This window comes from Rutilus rutilus, assembly GCF_951802725.1.
Source record: "Rutilus rutilus genome assembly, chromosome: 6".
NCBI lineage: Eukaryota > Metazoa > Chordata > Actinopteri > Cypriniformes > Leuciscidae > Rutilus > Rutilus rutilus.
In genome coordinates, this window is record NC_140214.1 from 17,216,768 (window position 1) to 17,230,271 (window position 13,504).

General features: G+C 39.0%; 1 protein-coding gene across 1 annotated transcript; it reads right to left on the reverse strand.

Moving 5' to 3' along the window:
- Positions 1-2,085: 2,085 nt before the first annotated feature.
- On the reverse strand, positions 2,086-13,302 carry kiss1ra (KISS1 receptor a; the record flags this gene model as incomplete). The annotated part of the gene is made up of 5 exons (XM_084412761.1): positions 2,086-2,561; positions 5,174-5,412; positions 9,196-9,331; positions 12,060-12,184; positions 13,077-13,302. The coding sequence occupies 5 exons, from the start codon at positions 13,300-13,302 to the stop codon at positions 2,187-2,189; spliced, it is 1,101 nt and encodes a 366-aa protein (XP_084268887.1). The 3' UTR covers positions 2,086-2,186.
- Positions 13,303-13,504: the final 202 nt, after the last annotated feature.

Consider the following 13,504-nt stretch of genomic DNA (forward strand, 5'->3'; position numbering starts at 1 on the left):
TCTTCTGTATCCTACAATACCCAGTAGGCAACAAATCCTTAATGAGAAATATGGAAATAAAAAGACAGGAAGAAGACAAACAAGGCTACACAAGTACAGTCAAATTTGAATGCAAAAATGAATTCAGTAAGGCATTTATAGAGCTAACAGGACCATGCTTCAAAGATGCTGAATAATTTATTAATGCCAAGGTTAAAATGACAGCACTTCAAGAAAAGCTTTTAGCTACTTTGCTCGGCTTGTCAAAACATTTCACAAATGCTAATGATAAGACATCTATTTCTGCTAAGGACAAACGTAATTAAGCAAGCTTTGCGATAGCATACGCTAGCAAACAAAATCAGACTTAATTCCCCTTTGAATTCCTTCTCACTAAGCATGGTAAGTAAATCTACCCTGTAAATGTATTGTATTGCCATTTGCACATGAATGAAACATTTCACCTCAATTATTACATCAAAATGATGGTTACATTTAGAAACCCTTGGAGGATGCCATTTATTTAAATTCAGTACTTAATGTTAAGGCCACTTCACTCAGAATGCGTTTTTGTGTTCCACTGCTCTGTTTGTTAATTGTTTTTCATTGTAAACATGCACTATATGGCCATGTTTTACCGTTGAGATCATGTCTGCCATTTTGTAACATCTTGCACATGACACAGCCTTCTAAAAACTTGGCACTCAAGTTCGACTTCGAGAAATCTTGTTTCGGGACTAAGGTTTCGAGACCTTGTGAATGGCTTCTTACAAGAACATCTTTGACCATTGCGTCCTGTTGCTTTTTCACTTTTTTAAGATGCTGTGTGAAGATATAGCCTATAGATAACTTATGGCCCACATATTATTCATTTTCTGCGTTCCTCTCCATCTCACGCACAGTTCAGTGCACAAGCCTTTCAAAGTATACTCCTTTGGCTGTGAGGGCAGTAAGACACGTTCGGTAGACATTGTTTTCAAGCTGGTATATGTGCACGTGCACCATCCGCACTGACACAAAATTTTGGCTTCATGTGGACAGTGCGCCGAACGCCGTGGAAGGCGGACAGCCGAAGTATACTTTAGGCTATAGGGGCTGTTCACACAGAAAGCAGTTATTTTCCATTGTTATCTTAGTAAACATGCACAAGATTGATGTGTTTGAATGCTGCGCTTGCAACTAGTGTCTTGCGCATGACACAGCATTCTATAAACGCTGCATTCAAGTTAAAAGATATTCAACTTTAAAAAATATATATATAATCTCTAGACCTTGCACATTTTTTTTCTTTCCACTGCCCTCGTTCTCGCTTTTTTAAACGCAAAAATGCATTCTGTGGGAATGGCCCCTTATTTAAAAAAAATTATTTTGCTGCGTGACGTCTCGTGTTTTTAAACGCAAGTTTTGTGTTAACGGCCCTTTAGTTTTAAATCAAAATTTTACATTTATTATCACATTAATGATATCGTTCCGTCGTTCTCAATTCTGTTCACACGTGTTTGCCAATCACCAGTGTCTATCACATGATAATCTCAATGGCCTTGGTGGCATGTGCAGCATAATATTTTATTCTGTGCTGCGAACAGCATTCACTCAGTCTTGAGAAGTGGTGTGCTTTGAGAGAGTCTATACCTTCTTGGTACTCCTCTTCAGGTTGATCCATGCCGTAAAATGTTCAGAATATATAAATATAACCGATGAAGAGCAGTTTGGAGTGGATGTTTCGAGAGGAAGTGTGCACAGGGAGGTGTCGTGTATATGTCAAACACAATGGATGAGTCAACAGTTGCCATGTTTGATTTAGTCAACATCCTCTCAGGCAAGCTCCTACACATCTCCGCTGGCAGAACATCCGTTTGGCTCCCCATGCTCAAACTTACGCACTGTAAAATTTGCTTTCCATCCACAAATATTTAAAATGCAAGCTCTCTTAGCACAGCAGGGCCACCAATAAGAGTTGAACCTTTTGTTTTGGATGCTGATTGCACAAACGTCAAATTATACTATTTAACTCCAGCTGTAATTATAACAGTAATAATTAATGTGCACTTTTGCATTTCTTTGCTCTCTAAATGCCCTTTTGCACCACATTGAAATATTTTTTCACAGCTCAGCGAACTGAATATTACTCTTGTTAATGCAGAGGAAGCCTGAGCTTCAGCAACTATAGTTGGCATGTGAATTCATGGTTTAGATGTCATTTGCTCTCATTTCCTCTCAGTGTTGGTTTCCTCCGTTGCTACAAACTTTATTTCTGCATTGGCAGTGCGGGAGGCGACACTGCTGTCCCTCACTTTGTGTCTGAAGAGGAAGGGGAAGGTCTTCCTGAAAGACTTGCGGAAGCTAGCGCCCATAAAACCGTAGACAATAGGGTTGATAGAAGAGTTGGCATAGGACATGCAGTTAGCCCACGTCTTGATCTTATATGTTGTGTAGTTGGCCTTGAAGTTGGGGTAAAAAGACTGGAACAGAACAAAGATCTGAATGGGACCCCAGCAAATGGTGAAGAGGACAACAATGACCACTACCATTTTGGAAATCTTACTCCTAATGGAGATAGTTCTCTCTGAGAGCAGGTGGACCTGAAACAAACAATGTTTTGACAAGATTATAGAAGGGAAATGAGTCTGATATGTGCTTTCACTTGAAAATGAAATAAAATAATGGATCAGTGACATTTTTAAAGGATAATCTGCATAATGTTATGTGACAAAGAATCTATTATCTTTTATATATAAAGACAAATTTCTGTATAACTGTACATCATAGTATTTATTTATTTTTAAAAAGAAGGCTAGGCAACTTAGATCAAACAGAGTAACACCAAAAAAACATTAATGGTTCAAAAATTCATTATATGCATATAAATAATGTAGATATGTTTGAAAATATTTGAAAAGAGAAGATCAAAATGTGTATTTAAGGTGTAGTGACACCTTGTATATTGCTTTTCACCTGATGGTTACACCATATTATTGATATCCTTATTTGTCACTGACCTTCCTATATTCATGCAAAATATGACTGTTGAAAAACTGTTGCAGTTCTAATAAATAAAACACAATTTCTGTTGTAAAAAAAAAAATTGAGATTGACCTCTGAATTACTAAAATAGCTAGCACATTTTCTGGATAAAGGTTCCACAGTTTAATCATTATTCATTATTACATGTTGTGAATTTGTCGACTATGAAAATGGACCGAACAGACCATTGGAAAGAATTTTAAGTGAAGATAAAGTGGCAAAGAAGATCATTTGAAACAAAAGCATTAATTAGAAAAAAGGTTATTCCACAGTGGCCACTGCTGGTTCAATTATATGGAGACGAATGCCACATCTAACCACACACCAACTACAGAGTTTCATTCCTCAAAACTCGGTATACAAGAAAAAGAATTTTAAGACATGTATGTTAAACATCTGCAGGCCAAAAACCAGTATGGTGACTCAGGAACTTTGAGTGAGTGAGAGGTCACTCAGCCGTATTGTGGGGAAAAGTCTTTTTTCTCAGACAAGATAGAGCTTTTAGGAGCTTTTAGGCTGAAATTCAAAGCAAATATGTGGCAAAGCTAACACTGCCCCCTTCTCAAAGAGTCACTATATCTACAGTGAAGTCTGGTGTTTGGCAGCATCATGCTGTGAGGTGTTTTTTCACTTTCAGTGACTGGTTTTCTTATCAAAGGGAAAAGGTGACTGTGCAAAATACAGCATATCTCAGTTCTATAAAGCATTTGTGGCACTACTTGAATATTGGAAGCACAGGTGCAAATCTAAACCCTGTCACAAATATGTTTTTGAAGGCAGCATACAACAATCGGCTCAGCAGTTGGTGACAACAATAAAACAAAATGACAAAATCTATTAATAAATGTCCATTTATTTCAACATATGATTATGTAAAAAAATAAGCTATTTAATATATGACTGGTTATGTCTCATCTAACTTTAGAAATGACGTTTATGGTGCTTTGGAAACCAATTTCTTTACTGGGAACTTTTACATACAAAACATGTGAAGTCATGATAGATTTCGGGCACTGCCTATGTGAAACTGAACCACACCTACATCAGATGACTTGTGAGAATGCTGTGTTTGCTGTGAAAATTATCTTTACAAAATATTAAAAGTAAGGATTAAATACTCAATTTTTTGTTAAGAATATTTTATTTTAATACCATTCATTAATTCTATCACTATATTTATAGTTATGTAGTTCATTAAGAATTAAAGGTGCATTAAGTGATTTCTGAGAAACACTGATACACTGAAACACTGATATTTGAAATAAACCCAAACAAACACACCCCTCCCTTCATTTGCTATCATTTTCATTTCAATTATATTCTGCTGAAGTGAACAAAATTACTTGAAAAAAAGATTCATTAATTTTGCTGAATGAGACTCAAAGATCTGAGTCAGTAAAATGATCCAAACTTCCCATTGCTACAGAGAATATGTAAGAAAAGTGAAGATAACGAATGAACAAGTAAGAAAAACAAATGAACATACAGTACACAAGAGTATATGCAAGCAAAAGTTTGTTAGTTGCCAGACTGTTACTATAGCTAAAATTACTACAACTGCATATATTGGTTCTGTGAAACAGAGAAAAACCAATGTTACTCACATATGGAGCAGAATCAATGCAACCTTTGCATCCGTTTTCAGGCCTTCCCGCTTCCTGTCTCTCCAGCGTTGAAAAGCTTTTGTAATTTTAACGTGAGTCCTAAAACTCTTGCCTGATCATAACCATTCTTTTTCCAGTGATATTCCTCTGACTTTTTCTCTTTTGTAATGTCTCTCAGCCATATCCCTTTCTACAGTCTTTCTTCAAATCTCCCTCTTGCTCTCTCTGTCTCTACTCCCCCATCATGAGTATATACACCCCCTACTGCTGATTGGCTACAAGTTTGTTGTGGTGCTCGGTCAGATTGCAACAGCATTTCTCAGAAAACAGTCATTGCACCTTTAAAAGTAGCATTTCCAGTAATTTATTTATGCAAGGCACTGTCTTTTATTTTGGCCTTAAATTACTTTTATTTTACCAAATAAAAGTTTACTACTACAACTACTTTGTCTTTACTGTTGAAGAGAAGGAGAGAAACAAAGATATTTCACAACCTCTCGTAGCACACCTGAATTATAGATTAAAGAGTGTATAGCCTTTTATATATATTCAGTGGAGTGTCGTACCTGATGGCTGTTATCCACTGGTTCCACAGAGGCCTGTCCCACTCTCTTCAACATGAAGGAATAACAGAAGGAGATGGTAATGACAGGCAATAGATACACAGCTATGAACTGATAGAGGATGAAAGCCTTCTCAGTGGCCTTTGATGGAAACCTCTCCATGCAGTATTTTCTTGGTCCATACCAATAGCCGTCCTCAAGCCTCTGGTACAGGAAGATTGGTATGGAAAGAATGAAGGAACCTTGTTGCATAAGAGAGGGTAAGATGAGAATTTAAATGCTCGTTCATTTTCAATCTTTTAAATAGTATTCTGGGTGATGAAATGCAGTTGAGTGCTGTCATGCACTTATGTTTAAAAGCATAAATGTGAAGCTTGAATTTTTGTTAAAGCTTTTAGCCTACATACATTTTTCAGTAAAAAATAAAGTTTGATTTTTGAGCTGTATTGTCTCAAATGTTCTTTTGAAGTGGGGCTACTTTTAAGCGGATGGACCTCTGGTTACGTTATCGATGTAATTTGGTATCCTTGTGTGAACATGCAAAACTTAGCAGTTTTGCATTAATGACGAGTTAAATAAATTTGATAACCAATCCATACATATCCTGTGGTTCTAGCATGTTTTCGTATGTTTACACTGAAACGCACATTTTTTATGTATTGACAGCAATTTAGATATCTACAAAACTACAATGCTACAAATAATAAATACAAAAGGCTATATAATATAAAGGACAGCTTTAAAAACTTAAACATATTTATGAATTATTTATATTTTGTAAATATCTTTGTATAGTTACATTTTACTAATATACAGTACATATACATTATGTCTAAAAGACTGACATTATGGGATCTTACTTGGGAGCCCAATCATCTTTAAGTGGTAACAAAACAAGCCAATGGACAATGGCGAGTGAGATTTGCATGGCAAGCCTTACAGGTAAATAAGCTTGCCGGCAACTCACTCATTCTTTTTGCTTCGGAGCCGAGTGGTTGTTTGTCAGTGCTCTGCCAATCTGCCTTCATTCACGAGAGGAGACGTTCTGTCACCTTCATTTATATAGCGCTTTTCTGTGTTAGAGAGATGGCAAACTCAGCCGTGTGTTTCACCATAAAGAGCAAACGTGCTGTGTAGTGATCACACCCCTGGGCGCTCCTGGCCCCGTCTGACAGCCACTGCCTCACATGTCTGGGCCGTAAGCTTGCTGAGGTGGTGTTCGTTGATGATTCATGTTCTCACTGCGGGAACATGACCATTGCAATGTGGTGGAGTACCCTCTGCTAAACCCCGTTCTAGTTTCTCTGCTTCACAGAGGACCCCTTTGCTACACCCTCAAAAGCGTTCGGTGAAACAACATCCCTGAGACAGGTGACTCGGAGAATGAGGGATCTGCTCTTGTCCATGAGATGGTAAATCTTTTGTTCATCAAAAAATTATTAATTTCTGTTCCGCCGCTGGTACCCACGTTTTTTTTTTTTTTAAAGAGCAGTTTACTCGATCTCATCCCCCTCTTCTCTCACCACGGTGCAGGAGTTTGTGGTTCGAGGACGCAATGCCTCCTTACACGTCTCCAGCCACTCCCTTGTGGGAACTATGGACCCACTTCCTCTACTTCGGGACGTTACGCCTCCCAGGTTGGGAGCTGCGCCTCCTCAGGTGCATCTGTAGTTCCACTGGTGCCATTTGCATGGTGTCTGGGGGCCTGGCTAGTGCTTCCTAGCCCGTCTCGTTGGCTCATTCTCTTCATCGTACCCAAGAAAGGCAGTGGGTTACAGCCAATATTGGATATGCATCCTCACATGCGTTCGTCCTCGAGATTAGTTTGCAGCGATCGACCTGAAGGACTCGTAAATGTCTCAATTTTGCCTCGACACAGACCATTCTTTTGGTTTGCTTTCAAGGGCATACCAGTACATGGTCCTCCCCTTCGGGCTGTCCCTGTCCCCCTGCATCTTCACAAAAGTCGCGAAGCCTGTCCTTGCCCCACTAAGGGAAGTGAGAGTACGCATTCTCATCTATCTTGATAACTGGCTCATTTTAGCTCACTCTCGAGATTTGTTGTGCGAACACAGGGACCTGGTGCTCAGGCGCCTCAACCATCTAGGGCTTAGGGTCAACTGGGTAAAGAGCAAACTCTCCCCTATGCAGATTATATTTTTTCTCATTATTGAGTTGGACTCGCACAACATGACAGCTTGTCTCACAAACGAGCGCGCACGGTCAGTGCTAAACTGCCTGAATTTGACTTCCACTGAAACTATTTAGGAGGCTCCTGGGGCACATGGCATCCTCAGCCATGGTCACGCCACTCGGATTGATGCATATGAGATCGCTTCAGGACTTGTGGCGCTGTGGCACACATCAGGTGAGCACGCCACACTTTCAGCCCGTGGTCGGACCTTGCCTTTCTATGGGCCGGAGAACAAGCCCTTAGAACAAGATGCCTCCAGAACGGGTCTGGACGCTATATGCAAAGGACACTCCTGGACAGGATCTCAACTGCAGTGGGAACATCAACTGCCTCAAGTTGCTAGCAGTACTGCTGGCCTTGCGCTGGTTTTGAACGTTGTTGCAGGGCAAGCACATTCTGGTCCGGAGAGACAACACAGCCATAGTGCCGCACGTCAACCATCAGGGTGGACTACGTTCACGTCGCATGTCCCAACTCGCCTGCCATCTCCTCTGGAGTCAGTAGCGGCCCAGGTCGCTCTGTACCATTTACATTCCGGGCGAGCTCAATCATGCAGCTCACGCTCCCGGGAGAGTGGAGACTCCACCCTCAGTTGGTCCAGCTGAGATGGAGTAGGTACCCTGTTTGCCTCTCCAGAGTCCTCCCATTGCCAGCTGTTCTATTCCCTGACCGAGGTGACCCTCTGCACGGATGCACTGGCACACAGCTGGCCCCGGGGCCTATGCAAATATGTGTTTCCCCCAGTGAGCCTCCTTGCACAGTGTAGTAGGTCTTGGAGTAGGAGGGGTGGTTACAAGTGCCCTATTTGCTTTGGCACACCCTGGATGGAGTTTCCTCCAAGCATCCTTCGGCAGTGGACGCAGCGGAGGCGTCTGACGCCAGGCTCAGTACACGAGATGCAAGCTTAGGTAGTCAGCCCCCGTACTGGGCTAGATGCCCCATATCTGTATTCTTACAAGGCACGGTTTCCCTGTCGGTAAACCCGTGTCTTTCCCTGGGCAGATTCCACTTTGCCCCGTCTCTCCATCGGTAATGGTTCCATCCCTGACTGTCTAGGCAGGACCTACTGCAGAGATCTTCCACAAACCTGAAAGAGTGAGTTGCCGACAAGCTTATATACCCCTTATGTCCGGGAGAGTGGCTTACCATGCAAATCTCACTCGCCAATGTCCATTGGCTTGTTTTGTTTCCACTTGAATGTGATTGGGCTCCCAAGTGAGATCCCATAACTTCAGTCTTTTCTACGTAATGTCTCCGTTCCCTCCTTCAGGGAACGAGGCTTACAACAGTAACTGAGACGATATCAAGGCTAGAATAAAGAGATTCTATTTTCATACAGAACGTTTTTGTGATCCATTGTGCTGCTTTTTAATTGATTTCCAATGCAAACATACGCTAGATGGACGTCTTTGATAGTTGCGCAGCTAGATTTTAAGACTTGTCACGGCTTGCACATCACACTCTAAGAATTTTTTAAAATGCGGCTTGAAATGCTGCCTTCTTTTCCATTTTGCACTAAACCTCACACAAACATGTTCTGTGAACGCTGCCTATCACACCAGTTGCATGCTAGCACATGTAATATAGGCAATTTTCAAAGATTCATTACACTGTAGGATGACTTGAATTTATTTATGTGATAATCGACAACAGACTGTGGAAGGAGATTAAGTTGTATTTACATTTAATAAAGTGGACTAATTATTGCAGTTATAGCAAGAATACAGTCTGTCTGTTATATAAGTGTATGGATGGTGTCACCTTTATTGATATTAATGACATTCTAGCAACGTTTTGTGTATAGTGTGTATAATTCTACTAAATGACTTACCGATCCAGATACAGATGCTAACAATCATTGCAACACGAGGGGTCCGATGGTGCAGGGATTTCAGAGGATACACAGTCACATAGCAACGGTCTCCACTCATCGCCGCAAGAGTGATGCACGTTGCCTGTACGGTCACCTACACATTGCCAAACCTTTTGTTATCATGTGTTCATATCATTATCAGTACATGCAAGACAGACATGCCCCAGAGCGCTGGAGTAAACATAAAAATTGGATTTAGGTAATCTAAAATTTAGCACATCAAAAACGCATAATGCTTTCAATTGAGAATATATTAATTCTAGACAGAAAAAACAGCCCCATTCATTTGTGGTTTTGTCTGGTGAATTAATTTAAATGAAGGGCCTGATTGCTCATCTTAAATTAAAAGAATCAGGTAGGAGGAGAGGCTTTAGAGAATAAAGTCAACCATTGTGCTGAGTGTTTTATGCAAGCTTAACTATCCCTTAGCTCTTGGATGCAACAGGTGTGAACAAAGAGCTGTTCCATCCCATCATCTTTTGTATAAGGTATCTAATGATTAAACAAAAAAAAGGTGCCTGGAAAAAAGAGGAAGCCTGTGTTTATGACACGAAAAGCTTCATGGCTAGGAAAGACCAAAACCACAGCTGGATGTAAATACAATTAATTCATGTATGGACAGTAAACATTTTTTTTACTTTCAATTACACTGCAACATTGCTTGCTTCAAAGTATAGATGAAACAAGTAACTATTCATGTTTAATGGGATGACATCCCTTTTGTTGCATATTCTTTTTTCTTTTCATATGTTTTTAATGGTTCTATAAACATACTGTGTCCTACTTTTCTCTTTGGCCAATGCAGTCTCTCACGAAGCAGTGAATAAAGATTGACTCACATCTTCTACATGAAATGAGGGATGAATCATATTGTTGAAATGCCACACAAAAATAAATTCTTCCCCCATGTGTACCCAAATGTAAAACACACACACACACACACACACACACACACACACACACACACACACACACACACACACACACACACACACACACACACACACACACACACACACACACACACCTTGATATTCCTCAGAGCATTTCTATTCATTGATGGTTTTCATTACATAACATAACATTACATGTTATGATGTATATTCTGCATGGCTGTTATAAAGGGAACTGTTTGGGTTCACAGAGGATTACTTTTATGTAGCCTATTGCTTTATGAGACCGCTTGCCAAGCTATAATCTAAAGTTGTTACTTTTAGTTACTCCAAAACACTAGGGGTGCCAGCACTTTTAGCCCACATCCCCATTGCCTAGTATTACAATATTTAGCTCATTGTTGTCGACTTGCATTAAAAGCACATCTGTTACATAGTTCACAATAGTTTTAGCGCCAAATAATTTTATAAAAAGTATAGACGCCTTTCTGTCGTTTCCTTGGACCAATTTATTTTTAACCAACCCCACTGAGAAAACGTGCACGTGGTGACGACATTTCTGCAAAATTATGTCATGCTGCTTCTTCCACATTTTGCAACAATTTCAAAGTTAAATGTCCAGTTATTGGCACCAAAAGGGCAAACAGATGAACGTAAGTCTGGCAAAGTATTATTATGTTGGTTGTTTTATGTATCACAGCAGTTCAGAAATGAAATGTCCTATGAATGGTGCTAAAAGGTTAATGTTTGTTTAAAAAACATGCTACCTAATCTAAACCCCTAAGCCTAACTGATAGTATTAACAAAAGAAAATAAAAGATTTTAAAAAACCCATTTGCAGAATCCACCATTAAATTTTAGCTTGGTTCTTCAAGCTCTTTTATTGTGACTACCGAGGAAGTTTATTATGTCAGAAAAGCCTTATACTGTATATGGAGCTGGTTAAGTGATGCAAATGTCAAAATGTTTTCATTTTGTTTTCAAATCATGCATTATGGTAAATCATGGGTTATTGTGCAAATTATTAGTAAATTATTAAATGTAAATTATTCTGCAAGGAACCACTTGAAAATAAGTCTTTATTAATCATTAATCTGCACCTAATCATAATAAATCAAAGTTGTTGGTGTTTTACTGCCACTAGTGGACATTTTAGCTGGAAACTGCATTGAATTGTATGTATAAAGGTAAAAAAAAAATTAGGTAGAGGCACATTTTTTAAATGAGTCTGTTGTTGTTGTTTTTTTTACTGGAGCGACATTCTGTCTGCCAGACAGTCAGAATGTGCATGTCTAGAGAGGTACATTGATTGTGAAAAAGGTGAGGAAATCAGAAAATGTGCAATGATTAATCTCTACACACCCCACATACCAAAGCAACTACTGTAAATTTGTTTCGAAATGTATCGTGAATTTTTGACAGACGCTCTATACAGACTCAATCTAAGAATATATTTTTTATTAGTATTAAAATATATGCAAGATACTTTGCAGTATACAACTAAAGTATTTCTATACAAGACAAGACAAACATTTTGGTCATGAACATTTGGTCATGCGACTTAAGTTCATTCATTTCATTGCCAAATAATTACATCACGATGTGCCCATCTTTGGCCATCCCCAACTCTACCAACACGTTGTGGCTTCACTACCCAACACTAAATTTCTATAAAAAATATGGACTATTGTCTTAATCAGTGTATAAATTAATTTATTGCTGGTTGACACTGCCGGGTACCGTATTGAAATGCAGAATACTTTCAGCATTGATCTTACACATTTATTCCTCCTACTTTGTACTTGCAGTGGCTTTGTCGGTGTGGCCATTGTCCTCAATGCAGCAGAAAAACATTTGCACTACACAAAAGAAAAAAAAAGAATCTTGTTTTTGAACACTACTCTGTTTTTCCTTAGGTGATCTCCTTACCTGTTGGAGAAAAGCAACAAATTTGCACATGAAGTCCCCAAATATCCAGCCAGGCAGGGGGTAGAGAGTAGCAGTGAATGGCACGCAGCATAGCAGAAAAATTATGTCTGTGGCAGCCAAGTTAGCTGAGGAATTAAATATACGTGTAATGAACGATCTGTCTCATCTGAATAGGTATACAAACAAAATTGAATGTGCAATGGGGTTCTCCAAGGGGTTCAGGGATTCTACCAATTCTTCAAATATTGTGAAGTTAAAACAATCTTAAGAATAATTGGAGACAAAAATGGTGGAACATGCAAGGATATGTGCAGTGAATGAAATACAAAGTTCTCTCAGCAACACTGAATATGGATGTTAATCTGACTGCCTGTCATCCTATGATTGATAAAAACTTCACTGCAAAAAAGACTAAAAGTACAAATACAGTAAAATTACAAATACTAAAATACTAACATATATGCTTTGAGTGATTATGACTTTTTATTATTATTAAGTCATTCAAGTTATGGCAATTTTAAGGCGTTTCCTAACCTCACAATCTTGCTCAAGAGGCCCTTCTGCAGTGTTCCTTGAGATAATGCTATAATTCTGTTACATGACAGCACATCATCCTGTGGCTAATGAATCATTTACCACAAATATAATGTCAATAAGAGTTTGAACTTCAATTTGTTTCCTGTCACAGCAATCCCTGTGCAAAATTAGATTAATCTCACTGTGCTTGTATAGAGTACTAAATCATATTATTAATTGCTTAATAATTTTAGATAATAATATTAATAATAATAATTTATGTATAGCTCCTTATATATAAAATGAAGTTCAAAGTACAGTAGGTCTGAGCATCATTTTTACAAGAAATAAAGCATAAAAACAACAAGAATGATCAAATAATTTGAAAAAGATGCAGAAAAGAACAAAAATAATACACTTACGCTATATTATTTTAAAGCAAAGAAATGTCTAAGCTGGTGAAAGGTTGTACAGAAAAAAAGGGAATTGGCTGAAACTCACCAATGTAAAAGTTAGTGGCCGTCCTCATCTGTCTGTGCTTGGAGATGACATATATCACCAGTGAGTTCCCGATCAGCCCCACCAGCATGATGAGGGAGAAGAAGAGGGGCACCAGCCAAGCATCCGTCAGGAAGGGGTGCTCCTCGTCCTCAATATCCTCCATAGAGGAGTTTCCAATGGAGCTGTTCAACAGCTCACTTGAGTTCCAGTCTTCACTAGGAAACATGATTTTAGACTTAAGAAAGACCTTAAAACAAGATGAAAAAAGTAAAATTTCTTCTTTTCAGCAGTGACAAAATCCTCATCCCCACTAATCCAAGAAATATTAAGAAAAAGCCGTCTGAATCTGGCGTTGTACTTTCATAAACCTCATACTAGTCACTGCAGGAGTTTTGTAGGTAGACGGGTATTTGACGGAGATGATCACC